Source organism: Cricetulus griseus, chromosome 2 (assembly GCF_003668045.3).
Source record: "Cricetulus griseus strain 17A/GY chromosome 2, alternate assembly CriGri-PICRH-1.0, whole genome shotgun sequence".
Lineage (NCBI taxonomy): Eukaryota > Metazoa > Chordata > Mammalia > Rodentia > Cricetidae > Cricetulus > Cricetulus griseus.
The window spans coordinates 427,717,139-427,736,731 of NC_048595.1; the positions used below are offsets into that span (position 1 = coordinate 427,717,139).

At 36.9% G+C, this 19,593-nt stretch overlaps 1 protein-coding gene across 2 annotated transcripts in view; it reads right to left on the reverse strand.

The window, feature by feature from the left end:
- Usp37 (ubiquitin specific peptidase 37) overlaps nucleotides 1-19,593 on the reverse strand; it is a 66,969-nt gene that overhangs the window by 27,269 nt on the left and 20,107 nt on the right. For both annotated transcript variants that reach the window (XM_027397218.2, XM_027397217.2), the window contains exons 8-16: nucleotides 19,406-19,480; nucleotides 15,166-15,263; nucleotides 13,070-13,154; nucleotides 9,802-9,960; nucleotides 6,889-7,020; nucleotides 6,606-6,729; nucleotides 5,197-5,387; nucleotides 3,064-3,181; nucleotides 1,849-1,928 (exon numbers count right to left, since the gene is read on the reverse strand). In XM_027397218.2, coding sequence (XP_027253019.1) covers nucleotides 1,849-1,928; nucleotides 3,064-3,181; nucleotides 5,197-5,387; nucleotides 6,606-6,729; nucleotides 6,889-7,020; nucleotides 9,802-9,960; nucleotides 13,070-13,154; nucleotides 15,166-15,263; nucleotides 19,406-19,480 — 1,062 coding nt within the window. The remainder of the gene's footprint in view (nucleotides 1-1,848; nucleotides 1,929-3,063; nucleotides 3,182-5,196; nucleotides 5,388-6,605; nucleotides 6,730-6,888; nucleotides 7,021-9,801; nucleotides 9,961-13,069; nucleotides 13,155-15,165; nucleotides 15,264-19,405; nucleotides 19,481-19,593) is intronic.

A 19,593-nucleotide genomic window follows, 5' to 3' on the forward strand; every position in this document is an offset into this window, starting at 1 on the left:
TCCAAAGTGGCTGTATAAGTTGGCACTCCCACCAGCAGTGGAGAAGTGTTCTCCTTTCTCCACATCCTGTCCAACATGAACTGTCATTGGTGTTTTTGATTTTGGCCATTCTGATAGGAGTAAGATGGTATCTCAGAGTTGTTTTGATTTGCATTTCCCTGATGGCAAAGGATGTTCAACATTTTCTTATGAGTCTTTCAGCCATTTTAGATTCCTCTATTGAGAATTGTCTATTTAGTTCTGTACCCCACTTTTTAATTGGGTTATTTGTTGTTTGGGGGACTAGCTTCTTGAGTTCTTTGTATATTTTGGAGATCAACCCTCTGTCAGATGTGGGGTTGGTGAATACCTTTTCGCAGTCTGTTGGCTGCCATTTTATCTTGCCCCTCAACCGAAGAATGGATAGAGAAAATGTGGTACATTTACACAATGGAGTACTACTCAGCAGAAAAAAATAATGGAATCTTGAAATTTGCAGGAAAATGGATGGAACTAGAAGAAACCATTCTGAGTGAAGTAACCCAATCACAAAAAGACAAACATGATATGTACTCACTCATATGTGGATTTTAGACACAGAGTAAAATTACCGGCCTACAAACCACACTGCAAGAGAAAGTAGTAAACAAGGAGGACCCTAAGAGAGATACACATGGTCCCCTGGAGAAGGGGAAAGGGTCAAGATCCCCTGAGCAAATTGAGAGCATGGGAAGAGGGGGGAGGGAGCTGCAAGAATGATAAGGGAAGAGGAAGAATGCAGAGGTCATGAGGGAGCAGAAAGGTTGAGTCAGCAGAAGAATAGAAGAAAAGATATATGATACGTAGGGCTTTAGTTGTGGTGTGGCAGGGGAGGACAGGAGGGAGAAGGGAACTGGGATTGTCATGTAAATCAATTTTGTTTCTAATTCAAATAAAACAATGATAAAAAATAAAACAACAAACAAACAAACAAAAAAAAAACTCTAGAGCCAGTGTTACTAACTGCGTCCTCTTTTTGTTATCTTCTTGAGACTCAAAGACCACTTTCTCTACAGTATTCCAAATTCTCTTTTATCCTCTATATTTTAATTTTTATGTGTATGGGTGTTTTGTCTGCATGTATACCTAGGTATATTGGTTCTCTTGGAAATGAAGTTACAGACAGTTGTAAGCCATCAAATGGATGCTAGGAAATGAACCCAGGTCCACTGCAAGAGCTTAGTTAGCCAATGCTTCTAACTATTGAGTTGTTTCTCCAGTCCCCTGATGGACGATGTCCTCTGTATGCGGTTTCTATGTGTTCCTCTGATTAGTTGATGAATAAAGCTGTCCCGGCCAACAGACAGGCAGAATTTAGCTAGGCAGGAATTCCAAACTAAGAGGCAGAAAAAAGAAAGACAAGGAACAGATGCATGTAGCCACTGCATGAAGTCACTGGTGAGTCAAAAGGCCGGGAGATGACCAGTAAGCCAAAGAAATCACATGGTGATACATAGATTAATTAATAGTAATGGGCTAATAATTAAGAGAGAGCTAGCCTATAAAAAGCCTAAGTCAATGGCCAAACAATTATAAATACATATTCAGTTCCTAAATGGTTATTTCATAAGCAGCTGCCAGGACACAGCAGGCAGAGAGAAACTGGTTTAATAGGACTGAGATAGATAAAGTCTCTTTACAGCCCCTCTTCCTTTTCTACACAACCATTCCTGATCTTTATGAATTCATAATGTGAAGTCTGTTTGCTTGTTTATTGAGTTTAGGAATCAAATCCAGGGCTGTGTGCATAGTTGGTAAACACTGTATATTTCTAAACCATATCGCCAGTGGTTTCGGGATATATGCTTTTAAAAAGGCAGTCAAATTTACCTGGGTAGCCTGTTAAATTTGTGTCGGACAAGAGCACACTTTCCACCACACTTTTCACAGGAATACTCAAGTTCTTCTGCCTATATAAAGATAAGAGAGAAAAATAAGGATGAAGTTGAATTGGCATTAACTCACTAAATGCAAATAATCTTTAGTCTCACTAGTTCAGTGGAATGACAACTCTGAACCAGTTTAAATGCTGTGTTTGGAAGCACAGAATTACCAAATTAAGACCTAATCTTTAAAATAGTTATTTATGATATCATGTCTCCTATTTTCAGAATTCCTAATTTCTTTTTTTTTTTTAACCAAGGAAACATCTCTACTTTATGATAGTAACTAGACTCTAATGAAGCAGACTCAAATTTTCCCCATGGATACACAAGAACCGCTGCCAAGAGTATATCCAGATTTTAACAGTTGGCTATAGCAGAGATAAGATCACCTTCAGGTTAGGCGGAGTTCCTGGTCTGTTAGGTGTAACTCTACCCCTTTCTTACAATGGAACTCAATCTTCTGGTGACAGCCCACTAAGAACAACTGCTCTAAAAGGACCAAAGTTTGGGGTGGATATCATTACCTAGAGAAAACTGAAACAAGAAATCCTTAAAAAGAGGGGATAAAGATACACAGAAAAATCTTCAGTGTACGATAATAACAAGAATAGTAGAGAATGAGTAAAACAACAACAAAGAGACAGAGTAGCTATCTGTTGATGAAGCTGAACAGTATCACTTAAAGAACAGAATTTTTATTAAGCTATAGGAAGAAAACCCTCCCAATTTGCTACAACAAAACAAGGACCATAAATACAGATGAAGAAGAATCTTAGTAAAGTCCTACTAGTTCTAAGGTCTGTCACACAACTCCCTAAAGTCTCTCATAACAACTCATATTGTATCTCTAAGTTTAATTCATGCTGTCAAATTTGACCAAAGGTCATTACAAATGCTTTGCATTCATATTCATACAAGTAAGAAACAACTTTAAAGGTTGCTTAAAACAATCATTATTTAGCTAAACATTCAATCTATTTAGGAAGTCAGTTGTCTTCTTTAGCAGCTTTAATCAAGTTTATCAAAATTTATAAACATTTTCATTCCTTTTCCCTGCAAATAATTTATAGTCAAAACTCTGCCTTGAAAAACCTCAACTCCAAACATAATTATCTATTAAATATAAAAATGAGCTATATAAATATATCAAAGATATTACCCTAAAGAAAAGATCAAGAGAATCTTGAATTGAACGAGGAGGGAGAGGTTTTTTCCTCCGAGGAAGGTCAATGGAGAGATCATTAAACTGTTCTCTTTTGGGAATAGTCTCTCCACATCTGTAAGGATGAAAGGAGATTAGTGTCAAATTGGGACTATAAAAATTCATACTTGTTATATATACACATATATACATACATATAAAAATTACATACAGATAAAAAACTATACTTGGTACCTTCTTCCCCTAAAAAGGTTATGGCTCAACATACAAGAATAGCATAATACAATTTTCTTTTACAGATTTATTATATATTCAGTATTCTGTCTGTATGCATGCCTGCAGGTCAGTAAAGGGCACCAGCTCTCATTATACATGGTTGTGAGCCACAATGTGGTTGCTGGGAATTGAACTTAGGACCTCTGGAAGAGCAGCGAGTGCTCTGAATCTCTGAGCAAGCCATCTCTCTAGGCCACATATTACAAACTTTATAATTTTCTTCCATACAGAAGCACATCTCTCTGACTTCCACTAAAATGTCCTCTATTTCTACCTCTAGACCCAGATTTAAAAGACTATTGTAATTTGTTCTGGCCCATATAGATTATCTCTTATAAAAAATAACAGTAATAATAATAACAATAATAATTCAAGGGTAAGATTAGTAGTCTTGAATATTAGCAAAGTTTCTGTAGCCAGATAAAGTCTCATCATTCAGAGGAGTGAAAACTCACCGTCACCATGGAGTTTATACACATGCAAGGATATGGAATTATACAAAGATAAAGATCACCTTAGAATCCTGCCTGTGAGAGGCACTTACCAAAATATATTTTGATATTCCTGGTCTTTAATAGTGGCAGAAAGTTACTGTGGCTCAAAGTTGAATAATGTTAAAAGTGCTGAAAAGACAATTGAAGAGCACTGACCTACAATTACACTTTAAAAACTTGTTTCTAATGGCTGAAGACTGGGCTCAGTTCTTACACAGAACTCAGGTTTTGTTCCTACCACCCACATAGTAGTTTACAACCATCTACACTCTAATTATAGAGGATGTGATACTCTTCTCTGACCTTGGCACATACATATATGCAGGCAAAATATTCATATACATGAAATAAAATAAATAAATCTTAACAAGATAATTAAACAACAACAACAAAAAAAATGGTTTCCAGCCAGGTATGGTGGCTCACACCTATAACTCTAGCACTTAAAGAGGGTAAAACAGGCCAGACAGTGATAGCACACACCTTTAATCCAGCACTTGGGAGACAGAGGCAGGCAGGTATCTGGGAGTTCTGAGGCTAGCTTGGTCTACAGAGTAAATTCCAGGACAGTTACATAGAGAAACCCTGTCTTGAAAAACCAAAAAGGGCTGAGATAGGAGGATCACAAATTTGAGGCTAAGATAACATACTGAATATAAGGTAACATACTGCATTTAAATCAGCCAGGTATGGTGGTGCACACTTTAATTCCGGCACTCAGGAGGCAGAGTTAGAAGGCTATTTGTGAGTTTGAGGCCAGTGTGGTCTATATAGAAACTCAAGTCCAGCCAGGGCAACATAGAGAGAGACTTTCAAAAAGCAACCCACCAATTAATTAACCATTCAATACCGAGTTAAGACAAAAGTGTATTATAGCTGGTTGTGTGACTCATGTCTTTAATCTCAGGACTTGCAAGAGAAGCTGACAGATTTGTTAGTTCAAGGCCAGCCTGGTCTACATGGTGATACATTGTCTCATGAGACAAAGAACAAAAAGTGTATCAAAAACTATTTAAATTATCTTTGGCTATTACCTCATCAAGCATTGTTATAAAAAGAAAAGAAAGGTGTGGTAAATCATGCCTGTATGATTTAGCCAGTACTTGGGAGATGAGATAGGAAGATGTCAAGTCTAGGCCAGCCTGGGCTACACAGTAAGACTTTGTTTCAAGAATCCAAATCCAAAAGAACTGAAAGACCGAAAGAAAAAAAAAAAATAGTAGAATTTGTGGGTTTGTATTTTCCCTAAGGGAAAGAAAGGAATCAAAAAATAAGTTTTGATACGTGACAAGGAAAGTTTTAGTCACTTGCTATAAAGGACTAAAAAGGGAAAAAAAAATTTTGCTTAGAGATTACATACGCTTTACAGATAATGGAGTGCTGAACCTCAAACTCCAAGTTTGTAATAACAGGGCAAGTGAACACTTTAGTGGCCGAAGCATCTGGTGAATTTTCTTCTCCAAGGATAGGTTCTGTCTTCCAAGTTTTATTCAGTTTTTCCATATCCTCTTTCAGCTGATCTAAACACTGGCTTAAAAATTCGTGAGCATCCTAAAAAGATGATAATATCTATCATCAGAGTACATCATTTCTTGTCATTATATCAAACTGTGGTTTATACAACTGAAGCACCTAGAAGCCAAAAGATACTGAATTGGGTCAGTCTTACTCTGATAAGGATTTGGAGTACTTAAGCTTTTGAATAAACACAAGTTTAGAGATTTAGCTCAGTGGAAGAGCAATTAATTGCCTAGCATGTTTGAGTCCTAGGGTTCAAAACCCAGCACCAACTCCCCGCTCACAAACAAACAGTAACAAGAAAACAAGTAAAAAAAACAAAAAAAACAAAAAAAAAAAAACAAAAACAAAACAAAACAAAAAAAAACTCATCTTGACCAAACACAGCCGACTATTAAGAAACCTTAACAAATCAAGAAAAACTAAAAGTAAAACAAGTAATAGTTTCTGTGTATGTGGAAGGGGTTATATGCATATGAACGAAATGTAAGCCAGCACTTATAGCTAGGGGTGTTGGATCCCCTGGAGCTAAGGTTATAGGCAGTTGCTGAGTTGATATGGGTTCTGGGAACAAAATTTGGGTCCCCCCCTTTAAGAGCAGCAAGAGTACTCTTAACTGCTGAACCATCTTTCAGTCTCTAACTTAACTATTCAATTGTGTAACCATAAATAAACAATTGTTTGTTTAAAAAAGACATTTTTTTCAGTTATTTTTCACTGGCAACTTGCATGTATAAATTAAGTATGCTAAAGCTAGACCAGGAGAAGGGAAGGAGGAGAGCCGTAGAGCAGCCTAGGCTACACAGTATGAAACTGTTTCAAAAAAAGTAGGGGTGCTGAGGATGTAGGTCATTTGGCAGAGAACTTGGCTAGCATACACAAAGCTCTGGGTTCAATCTGAAATACTACATAAGCCAGACATGGTGGTAGCACCTGTAATACTAACAGCTGGGAGGCGGAGGCAGGAGGACCAGAACTCCAAAGTCATTATTGGCTATACATACATACATATATCATGGTTAAGTCTGGCTTGAGTTACATGAGACACTGTTTCCAAAACAAAACAAAGTAAAATGAACAAAAAAACCAAAAAGGATAAAATGCATAGAAGAATCATATTAAAAGTTACTGTAACTCCTTAGGTTTTACCATTCAAGGTGACCATATTACACAAATAACATTTTAAAATAAAATTTAGGTCAAAGCTAGTTTGGATTTTTTATATCTAAAACATTTAAAACTAACACTCACATTTTGCATATAGCCGGAGAATCTCTCTGCAGTAGCTGAAATAGCATTTTTAACCTTCTTGAGCAGTTCCTTTTTGGTTTCTGAATTAGAAATATCTTTCTTAATAAGCAGGTTTGCAAAGCGTCTGATAAATAAAAGAGATAGGTTAGCATATTTTAAAAAACATTGAGTAGCATACATATTTTAAAGACTAATTACTAGCAATGACACATAAAAATGTAACTGCCCCCAATCCCATTATTTAAAAATCACTGAGGTTATTTAGCAAATATATTACCATTACCTGATAAGTGTATTGAATGGAATTTTCTTCCATGGGATACTTTGTTTAAGCAAATCATTTGCAAATGACTGGAGTGAAAACAGAGATTGTAAGATAGCATTCATATAGCATGTATTTCCCAAATTGGAGAATCTGGAAAGGAAAGAAGTGTTTGAAATATGTTCAGGATGCATAAAGGTTTTTCCGTTTTGGATCAAAACCATCTGGAGGGCTTGTTAAACTACATATTATTGGACTCAGTTTTTTATTCAGTAGGTATGGAAAACTGGGGTGCAGGGAAACATGCATTTCTAATAAGTCATCAGCTGTTGCTACTGCTGATCTGAAGAAACTGCTGTAAGAACAACTGTATTATAACCTTACAACACACACACTTAAAATAAGCCATTTCCACTATTTTATGTTATTACCTTTCTCTCCCTTCAAATCATGTTCTTTGTATGGTAAAGATATCATTATATGCAGTGAAATTTTACTTCCAGTATTTCACTAGCTTTTTTTGGTGCCTGCCTATGCAAAATTTAGTATTACACAAATATCACTCGTTGAATATTGATTTTGAACCAAATTTATATAGCCTTTCCCTACATGAAAGTTATAGAGAAATTTACCCATAACATCTGATGTCTTTAGAGTTTAAAGACTTAAAATTTTATTTTTAATTACGCACATATGTGTGTCTATGTTTGGGTATGTGTACTCTCAAGTGCAGGCACCCTTTGGAGGACATTGGGTTCCCTGAAGCTGCAGTTACAGGATGTTGTAAGGGGGCTGATGAGGGTTTTGGGAACTTAATTCAAGTTCTCTCAAGAGTAGCAAGTGTTTATTATCATTGAGCCACTTTAGTCTAGACTTAAAATTTTTAACACGTTTCTCTGATTCTATTACAATTTATTCTTGCATGCATTTAAAAATGAATATACCTTTTTTCAAAATTTGCTGTTTTAATACAATTTAAAAGTGCTTCTTTATTCCAACAATTAGGATTTTTTTCTTCTATTCTACTGATCTGCCTATATACATATCAGTTGTTTATTAATGAATGAGACAGGTTCTTTGACTTTTATTATACTTTAAATTCTTGACTCATGGTGCCTTTTGTATTATTTCCAAAGCCTTGTTTGAGAGTTCTACTTCAAGTTTACTGACAACAAAACACTAGTTCAGTTAAATTCATGGCTGCTTTTGAGAAAATATCAATTGAAATATTTTAATTAATATTTCCTATTTTTCTAACTTGCTTTCCTTTCACTTTGGCAGAAGCTTTATCTTAGTACTTGGACTTTCTGGAAGTGACTTTTTTTCTTTTTCTAGTGCTTCATCACCCATCCTACATGTTAGTTTTCATATAATATCTTAAGCCTCTTGTCTCAACTCTGAGCATGCACTGGTTTAGGCAATGGAAAACAGGAATGTTACAGAAATGTTACAGGGTTTGCTTGTACAGTTAGATATGTATTAAACATCTGTCTCCTAGCAGAGCTGAAGCATAGGATGCATTTCTTTGCACTTCTCTTAGTGTGTATATGTGTGCTGGTTTTGGAGGATTTGTGACCAACCATAGAATTAGGTAGCTTATGCTATCCTCTAGTCTTCCAAAGTTTCTTTTTAGATGTGCCCTACCACTTAAGGAGTCTTGGGCTGTGAGTACCGATAAAATCTAAAATCCCGCAATTCCTAAAAAAGTTCTTAAAAAGAGGAAGATGTATTTCTAGATAAGTATATACATTATGCAGGAATGAAACAAACACTGGAGGAACCTGTTGTGTCAAAATGGGCAATTCATGAGGTTATCAAAAGACTAGCACAGACCAGAATAATAAAGTACATAAGAGGGGACAATAGGAAAAGGAGAAAAAAATCAATAGAGACACACACAGAGAGAAGATGGCCTCAAAATAGGACAGGTAAAATCATTATAAGAATACTGTCTGCCTGGCAGTGGTGGTGCATGCCTTTAATTCCACGACTTGGGAGGCATAGACAGGCGCATCTGAGTTTGAGCCCATCCTGGACTAGAGTGATTTCCAGAAAGCATAGCCAAGGCTACAAAGAAACCCTATCTTGAAAAATCAAGGGAAAAACAAAACAAGAATGTTGGCTGGGATTGAAGAGAATGCTCGGTGCTTAAAAGTGTTGGCTGTTCTTCCAAAGGACCCGGATCTAGATCCTAGCATTAGTGTTAACAATTCTGCCAAGAATTCATCCTAAAAGAAATCCATAGCCAGGCAATGATGGCACACGCCTTTAGTTCCAGCAGGTGGATCTTTGTGAGTTCAAGGCCGGCTTGGTCTACAGGGGAGTTCCAGGACAGCCAGAGCTGTTACACAGAGAAAAACCCTGTCTCGAATCCCTCTGCCCCCACCAAAAGAAATTCACTAAGCACTCTTAAATGTTATGGTACATACCTATATTTCTAACATTTGAGAACTGGAAACAGGAGGACCAGGAGTTCAAGGTCATCTTTGACTATACAAAAGCCTATCTCAAAAACCAAAATGGGCCTTGAGAGGTGATGGCTCAGCAGTCAAGAACACTGGCAACTTTTGGAAAGTACTTCTGTTTAATTTGGAGCACCCACTATTATTAACCACCACTATTTCATTTTTGTGTTGAGAGAATATATAAAAAAGGTTGAAAGTACCTGAACAGTAGGCCAAAATATATTGAGTAGGAGAATACTCACTTCTCCATTAAGATGATATTAGAGAGATAGACAGAAAGATAGAAACACACAATGTCAAGGTCTGAAAACTGGAGACCAGATAATATGTTTATAGCTATGACAAATCTTTAACGGGTGACCCAATTTCTAATTTTGCAACTATAATATGAATCATTTCTTACATTAATACCACAACAAATGGAGGATAACTCAGTTAAATCACTCTGTAAGAAAGCAAGTTTACCAACCCCTGCAGCTGCTGTTGGTGAGAGGACAGGGGCACTCTAGGTTTGTTCCAGCCTGCGTAGTCCTGGTTACATCTCAGTTTTTTAACAGATAGAGGAGCTGGCTGAGGAAGAAACCCCAAGCTTCTTTTGGCAGAAGGAGTCTGGCTTGAAACATTACTCCTAAAATAAAAAATAATTAAAAATAAACAAATAAATAAATAAATAAATAAAAATTTTCATTGCTACCTTTTATCTTAATCAGATTCAGAGAAGTCAATGTCTAAGGAAAAACCAGTCTCAAACTTAAATAACAGTAACAATGGTCACTTAAAAGAAAAAGTCATGTTTGTAATCTTTACAGAAAACTGAAGACCAGAGTCTTATGAACATATCTTATATTTATTCAGTAATTACCAATAAAGAGAAACAAAAACAAAACAGAAAGATTAAGAGGTTTAAATATTTGACCTACAACCTACATAACCCAAATTAATGGCAAGAGAAAGGTTATATAGTTTCACTTTTTAATTCATTTTCATACATTTTATGGATATCACATTAGTTTACCTAGTTTTGGACAAATTCAGGCAGTAGTATACTCTTCACTACTTCAAATCACATCAGAGAAAAGATTTCTTAATTTTCTTTTAAAGAAAGGTGCTAAATGTTTGTTTGGAGGTAGAAATATTAGGGGTATTTTTAATTTTCTTAAATATTGTTGATTGTTTTCCAGAAAGGTTAAAGCAATTTTTACTTCCCTGAATAAATTTCCATCTCCTCACGTTTCTATAATTTATCATCATAACTACTAATTTTCATAAGTATAGTAGCACATGCCTTTGTGGCTATCTTAACTTGCATTCCTAATTGGACTTGAAGTTAAACACCTTTTTATATTGAACTTTTCTCTGAAACCATCTTTTATAGTCTTATGTTTTGTCATGTTTTTTTTTCTTTGTCCCCCACCCCCACACTCCCCCAGAAAGGGTTTCTCTTTGTAGTGTTAGAGCCTGTCCTGGAACTTGCTTTGTAGACCAGGCTGGCCTTGAACCCACCTCTGCCTCCCAAGTAATGGAACTAAAGGGAAGTGCCACCACCACCCAGCCGCCGCCTTTTCTTCTTCTTCTCTTCTTTTCTTCTTCTTCCTCCTCCCTCCTCCTCCTCCTCCTCCTCCTTCTTCTTTTTGAGACAGGGTCTCATTATGCATCCGTGACCGGCCTAAACTCTATGTAGACCAGGCTGGCCTTAAACTCACTAAAATCAGCCTACCTCTCCATACAGGGTACTCAGGACTGAAATGTGTGCCATCATCCTGGATAAAATTAGCATTCTTTGTCTGTATTCCTGAATTATAATTTACTTGTATATATAGCTTTCTATGCTTTACTCTGTTCCATCTAACTATTTCTCTCTCTGTAAATGTCAATCTGCTTTATTTTTATATCATATTTAATTTCTTGCTGGTAGCTTTAAAATACTATTTCACACATGTGGATTTTTTTGTTTTGTTGTTTTTCAGGATAGGGTTTCTCCATGTAATCCTGGCTGTCTTGGAACTTGCCTTTTAGACCAGGATAGCCTCAAATTTGGAGCTCTGCCTGCCTTTGCCTCCAGATTACTGGGATTAAAAATGTTTGCCACCATACTTGGCTCCAACTCGGATCTTTAAAACATTATCTGTTGTTTGGAATTTGCTGAAGCTTTTCAATATTAGGAGTTTCAGCATTTTTATCCATTATTTCTCTGACAATTTTCCTTGAATTTATTCTTCTCTTTCCCCACAGTACTCTATGATATGGGGAATTCCAGAACTAAGTTTCTTGGTTGCATTTACATTTGCTGCTTCCTCACTCTGCTGTATTCTATGATGGTTCCTTCTTGCCAAGTGGTTACTATTTCTCCTTCTGGTCCTTAACTTTTGCAGAAGATTTTGTATTACAGGTTCTTATTTAATTTTTAAAAATAACATTTATTTATTGTGTGTGAATGTATGTACATGTGTGTGTATGGAACTCGTTTGGGGGGTCAGAGGACAATCTGTAGGAGTCAGTTCTCTTTCCACTAGGTAGGTCCTAGGGATCAAATTAAAGTTGAAGGGCTTGGGAGAAAGTGCCTTTACTCACCAAACCATCTCACTAACCCTCATAATTCTTCATACAACTCAAATAACAAGAAACAGATAACACTGGTTTGTATCCTTGCTGTCTACACAGGAAACCCCAGGAAGAGCACATCAATCATTCCAAACCCAGGAAGCTTTGTAAGAATGTTTTGCCCTGGCTTACATATGGCTTTTCTAGATAGTAGCTTCATATAGTGTCCAATTTTCTGGGACCGCCTCGTCCCCCCACATTTATGTACATAATTGGTGCTCATGAAGGTCAGAAGAAAGTGTTAGATTTTCTGAAACTGGAGTTATAGACAGCTGTGGACCAGCATGTGGGTTCTGGGAATTGGACTTTGGTCTTCTGCAAGAGCAGTCTGTAGTATTCTTAACTACTGAGCAATCTCTCTAGTCCCCACAACCAAACTTTTAGAGAGTCTTGCTATGTAGCCATACCTAACCTGTAACTCACTTTGTAAACCAAATCGGCCTTGAATCTGTGCTAGTTCTTTTTTTTTTTTTTTCCTCTCCAGACAGGTTTTCTCTGTGGCGTTGGAGGCTGTCCTGGAACTAGCTCTTGTAGACCGGGCTGGTCTCAAACTCAGAGATCCGCCTGCCTCTGCCTCACGAGCGCTGGGACTAAAGGCGTGTGCCACCACTGCCAGACAGAATTTGTGCTAATTCTATTTCCTCTCTGCCTCCGGGGTTTACAGACATGCACTATCATACCTGGCTGAAAATTTAATTTCTGAGAAACTTTTCCAATGAAAGACACTTGTATGAAGCTTTAGTTTTTTTTGTTTTTTGGTTTTTTTTTAAATTTGTTAAATTTGAAAGTTAGCATAGGAAACAAAGACAACGTAAACATGCCCTGAGAGGATGGGAAGTACAGTGGCCAAAACACTCTAATAATGTCAGTCACAATGAGTAGCATTGATATAAACCTTTCCAGATCTCAATTTATCTATTGTTGGACACATTTCAAAACAGACAAAACTAAAATATTTGTAGAATACTTCCTAACTAAAGTGTCATGACGTTTATGATTGGAACAGATTCTGATGTGCTTAAACTAGGGTATTAGCTAAGGTAAGAGTATAAAGAGAAGCCAGTTTCATCACTCAAGATTCTAAAGAGGGAGAGTCCTGCAACTTCTTCACTTGGAATTCTGTAACTATGGCATACCTGTCTAGGTTAGAGCCACCAGAAGAGTAGTCCTTAGATCCAGCTCTGCTCCCATAAAATGAGGATGACTGCAAAGGCAAAAGTCCTATAGAAATATGAAAGAAAACTTAATGCCTAATTTACCAATCAAACTCATTTAGTAATATTACAATTGGATCTGTTTGTTTTTAACTCTATTCTTAATACATGCCCATTAAAGATCAATACTGCAGGGAAAGTTACAATAGCAAAGTAGTGATCCTCTATCTACAAACTGTTCAAGGTCCTCTTTTAGTTTCTAATCCCTTTCACCCTACCTTTTTACTCTTTGAGGGATTTTTTTTTCTTTTAAGATTTTATTTATTTATTATGTACACAACATTCTGCTTCCATGTATATCTGTACACCAGAAGAGGGCACCAGATCGCATAATGGATGGTTGTGAACCACCATGTGGTTGCTGGGAATTGAACTCAGGACCTCTGCAAGAGCAGTCAGTGCTCTTAACCTCTGAGCCATCTCTCCAGCCCCTCTTTTTATACATGCATATAATTAATTTTATTCCCAATTCCCCCTCTCATCCTCTTACCTCTACTGCCAAACCCTTCTTCCCAAGAGGTGCCCCTCTTACACTCATGTCTTCTATGTATATAGCTCAGAGTTTAGTCTGATTTCTAAAGCCTAGTTTTTTGTGCCTTATATACCAGAAGTTCTTAAATTTTCCCATTTGCTACAGCAATTCTTCAGAAACATAGGTAAATAAGTTTAATAGTTACTGATAGTAAATCATCAGTAATTTATTTTAAAAACAATTCTTTAGTATACATATTATTGTACCATTTATTAAAGATAGCAATTTGCATAGTAATGAGATCACTTATTATGTATTTACTATTTCCTTTTGCTAATTGCAGGTTGGTTGTAATTGCTTAAAACAAACAAGTGTTATTAATAGGGTCTTAAAACAGTGCTATTAATGGTCAAAGTATTAGTATTTCAGAAAGAAAGCTTATATTGGTCATGTTTCTTCCTGGAGGAAACTCAGTGATAATGAGCAATACTGATGAACCTTAATTTCAACCACAGTAATCTCTGATTCAGTCTATTGTCTTCATATTTTAATACTAAAAAATTAATTCTACACACTGAAATAGAGGAAAAAGAAGGTAAATTCTGGATTTGTTTGTTTTGAGGCAGGATCTCTCTCTGTAACATTAGCTGTTCTGGAACTCAGAGATCCTCCTACCTCTGCTTCCCAAATGCTGGCATTAAAAGCATGTGTCACACTTCCTTAAATTCTGGACTTTTAAAAGAAAAACAAAATAACAAAATGTAAGCACAGACACATGTGCACTCACAGTCTCACTATGTAACACTGGCTGGCCTAAATTCTACAATGTAGGTCAGGTTGATCTCAAACTCAGAGATACAGGCTGCCTCTGTCTCCCCAGTGCTAGAAATAAAGGTGTGAGTCACGATGCTTCCTGTTGCTGGGTTTTTTTTTTTTTTTTTTTTTTTTTGAGAAACAGTCTCATGTATCCATAGCTGGTGTCAATCTCACTATGTACTTGAGGCTAGCTTTGAACCCCTGATTCTCCTGCTTCTACCTCCTGGATGCTGGGACTATGAGTGTGTACCATTATGCCTGGGTAACTTTCCTTATATTATTTATTTACATTTTTTTAAGAGTGTGTATGTATGTGTCTGTGTGTGTATGCCAGAGTACACATGCAGAAGTCAGAGGATAACTTTCCAATGAGCTTTCTCTTTCAACAACATGAGTCACTGAGATTAAATTAAGATCTCCAGTCTTGGTGGCAAGAACTCCTACCTACTGAGTTATCTTGTCAGCCCTCTTTAAAATACTCTATTCAATTATTGGGTATAAGTTAATGACTAATGCTGGATTATCTACTATCCCTGAACATTGTACACTCATTTTCTAGCTTTAAATATAGTCTATGATATAAGCAAATAAGACCTTAATTAAAAACCAAAACTTGAGTGCCAGGATAGGCTCCAAAGCTACACAGAGAAACCCTGTCTCAAAAAACAAAAAAACAAACAAACAAAAAAATAAAACAAAACAAACAAACAAACAAAAACCCCAAACTTACCTGATGTTCGATTTTCTTCTGCCTGTTTCAAACTCAGCTGCTTTTCTCTACTGCTGGTTAAATATTTTCTTGAAGGGTCTGTCATAGCTTTGTTGTTCCTACAGTTAACAATTTTAAATCAATATAGTGAATGTATAAAGGTATTCTTAATTCTCAGTGAAATAAGAACTATGAAAATAACCTTTCATTAAGCCAAGAACCACTATAATCTATGAGTCTAGCAAATTAAGCAAAATTAAAGGAATGTTTTCTTTTTAAAGAAGTCATGTAATCAGAGACAACAGGATGATACTGACTTTTCCTAACCAAAAGCAAAAAGCAAGACTAGGTAATAGCCAGACAGCTCATGTAAGTAAAAGTGCTTGCAATGAAAGCCTGATGATCTAAGTATGATGCCAGAATACCATAGTGAAGGTAGAGAACCAATTTCTGCAAGTTGTCCTGAGACCTCCACAGGGAAAAGATGGTATGCACATGTGCGTGGACACACACACACACTTAAAATTTTAACATTTAAAATCATTTACCTAAGACAAAAACAATAAATTAAAGATGCAAACTATTTAGCATTGATGCTTTGCAATTTTTGTGTTTTTTTTTTGAGACAGGGTTTCTCTGTATTGCTTTGGAAGTTGTCCTGGAACTCACTCTGTAGACCAGGCTGGCCTCGAACTCACAGTGATAGCGCTGTCTTTGCTTCCCGAGTGCTGGGATTAAAGGCATGAGCCACCAACACCTGGCTGATGCTTTGCAGTTTTTAAAAAATAAGATTCAGGGGCTGGAGAGGTAGTTCAGAGGTTAAGAGCACTGGCTGCTCTTCCAGAGATTCTGAGTTCAATTCCCAGCAACCACACAGTAGCTCATAACTATCTGTAATGAGATCTTCTGCCCTCTTCTGGCCTGCAGGCATATATGCAGGCAAGACACTGTATATATAATAAATAAATCTTAAAAAAAATACAAATGTTCTTATATCATATATAATTTGAAATGCTACTTAGAAAATATAAACATTTCAACTTGTAGTGTTTAATAGTTTAAGTTCATGAATGCAAAAATTTTTCTCTTTTTAGATAGGGTCTCCCTATGTAGTCCAGGTTGTCCCAGAAGTAGCTGTATAGATCAGACTGGCCTCAAACTCACAGAGAGATCCACCTGCCTCTGTCTCTTTCAGGCTGGGATTAAAGGCATGCATGATCACATCAGGTTCAATTCCTCCCTATTATTTCCAAGTACTAAAATCAGAATGTCCACAAAAATAAAATCTCCAAGTTTTGATTGAAATTACTAATTTAGGGGAATCATCATAAATTAAGCTTGTAGCAAATAATGCTGTTGCTCTGCCCATATTCCCTCTGACTCCATTTTTGTGTCCTCTTCTTTACATCTTCACTCTATAGCCTCTAATTAAGAAATATAGCTAAACTGGGAGGTGGTATCACACCTCCTTTAATACCAACACTCAGGAGGAGGCAGAGGCAGGTTATCTCTTGAGTTCGAGACCAGCCTGCTCTACAGAGTGAGTTCCAGGATGGGTAAGGCTACACAGAGAAACCCACCCTTGAAAAACAAAACAATATATAGCTAATCCTAGCACTCTGGGGGTGGAGGCTAGAGGGTCAGGAGTTCAAGGCCAGCCTGGGCTACATAGAGAATTTGAGATCAACCTGGACACACTCTCTCTCCCTCTCTCCCTTTCCATCCTTTAATGTGTTTGGCCCTGCAACTAGTTTTCTTTTCCTGAAAGAACATCAAAAGTAAATGTCTGTGAGTTTTGATCCCAAGTCTAAAAATGTTTTTCAGATTTCCTGCCACTGCTATATAATTCTAGACTAGCTTGCTAAACGGTGGAAGACACATGGCCTAATTACCCTAACGAAGAGCAATTCCAGGGCCAGCCATGAGACAGACTATTCATAGCTTCTCAAGCCACTTACTTATTCACAGGAAAAGTCAATGGATATAGGTAACTGGTTAAGCCAAGTTCAGATAAGCTGAAGTACACAGTGACTATAAGCAATACTTTTTGTTCGTTATATTTTTTTTGTTTGTTTGAGACAGGCTCTTTATGTAGCTCTGCTATCCTAGAATTCAATTTGTAGACAAGGCTGACCTTGATTTAAAGCCACTATATGGAGTAATGTGTTATACAGTAATTGGTAACTGCCACAAGGGATATGAGGTAAAATATAAGCATGAAGACTACGGTACTGGCTTGCTGCTAATATAAGCATTGATTTGTTCAGGAGAAAAGATGGGTCTCATCCAAGACCAGAGGAATGTAGCAGGTACTTTAGGATTTTAGAGCAACATCATTCTGTCTCCAACAGAAAATTCTAAATTATCTATGAAGTATGGCACACTAATAGGCCCTCAAAAGAGAATGAGCAAGTGATTACTAGTCATTAAGGGGTGTCCAGAACTGGTGCTATGACACCATGAAGAAGTTGTAAGGTCAAAGGGGAACAGCAGCAACCTACTATACCTGGAATTAATTAATTAATATATATATATATATTATATATATATATATATATATATATATATATATATATATATATGGCCAATGACGCTCTGTGACCAACTGAAAGAGCAACAGTAAACCTGGACCCAGTCTGAACACTGGTACAAAGTGAAAATCAACAAAAACCCCAGTAAAGGACTATGTTGAAAGACAACAGTGAGGGAAAGAGTTCTAAGGGAAGTATCTCCTTACTACTGGTTCTATGTAGAAAAAGAAGATCATGACTACCTGCTAGCTGGCAGCAAAGGGTTTAAATGAATGATCTGTTGTTGGAAGACCAGTCAGGAAGAAATGATGTACAGAGGAATGTGTGTATGTGTGTGTGTAAAGGACAAAGATCTTCATAAGCTAATTTTCACCAGGAAAACACTACAATCAAAAGGATAAGTTGTCAGTCAATCTCTGTCCTTAAGCTATATTTTCACCAGTAGCAGAGACAGAATCTATAGCATGGATTTACCCTCATCAAAGTTTAGCTATCGCTACTGCTATTCTGTCCTAACTGGCCAAGAGCAGAAATTTGTGCTGATCTTGATCTAACCCCTCCTACAAAACCAATTCAGCATTTGGTCACAAATGATTTTTGTCAAATTGCTTCCACCCTAGAAAAGACATTAAACGAGACAGAGATGACTCAGTGGATAAAGGCACTTGATACCAAGTATGAGGACCTGAACTGTTAAGGAATAAATGCTGGTTAATTTTAGGCCAAGTTTATGATTTTGTCCCAGAATCTAATATTGTCTCTGGAAAAGAAACGAAAACCTAACAGTCTGTATTGGCCTACTTGAACTGCTATAACAAAACACCACAGACTGGCCACTACACTGGTTGATTTTCTCAGTGTGGATGTTTAGATATAGGATCACAGTGTCAGCAAATTCAATTTCTGGTGAGACCACTCCTAATGTCTTATGCACAGATGGGCTGCCTTCTCACTATGTCATCATATGGCCAGTCCGGATATCTATTCCTAGTCTCAGTCCTTCTGGATCAGAGCTCCACCTTCAAAACTCATTTAACCTTATCTAACTCCACAAAAGTCCTAGCTCCAAAACTAATTTTGGGATGAGGTCTTCTCTTCAACAAATGAATGTGGAGGTAGGGAAAAGGATCTTGATCTCTTTCACTCACTTACTAGAAAGAAAAGGAAGAAAGCTCACACTAACACAGTGGCCCAACAAGAAACATTTGCTGAGCTGGACATAGTGATACGCTCTTGTAATCTCAGCACACAGGAGGCTGATGAGTTCAAGGCCAGTACATACCTATCAAGAACTTGTCTCAAAAATAAAAATAAACAACAAAACTCCCAACGAACAAAAGAACTATTTATTTCAAGTTCTTCAGCTCCATCCTTTCTCAAAAGGCAGGATAGGAGTTGTGAATGACAAAAGCTGGAACACCTGATGAAGTCTCTGCTCCAGCGTCACCAACACACTTTAAATTCTTTTTTTTTTTTCTTTTCTGTGTAGCCCGAGCTGTCGTACAACTGACACTTATAGACTAGGCTGGTCTTGAAGTTAGAGGTCTACCTGCCTCTGCTCCTGAGTGCTGGGATTAAAGAAGTGCACCACCACCACCACCCAGCAATTCTATTTTTCTATAATTAGAATTATCACAAATTGAGGATTGCTGCCAATTTTCCATAGGAGTTTTAACAACTGATGTAAAAAGCACTGGTCAAATGCCACAAAGGCTCTTAAAGCAACTTACGATGATGAATCATTTTCCTTAGGATAATCTTCAGTCAGCTCTGGGCCAGATAACATTCTTTTCCTCTTTTCAGTGCTATGGAGAACAGATTTGAAAAAGAAAAAAGAAAAGACTACTTTTAAAAAGTCATAATTCATACCATCAAAAATCATAAACCAGGGCTGGGAAAAAAACAAACGAAAATCAGT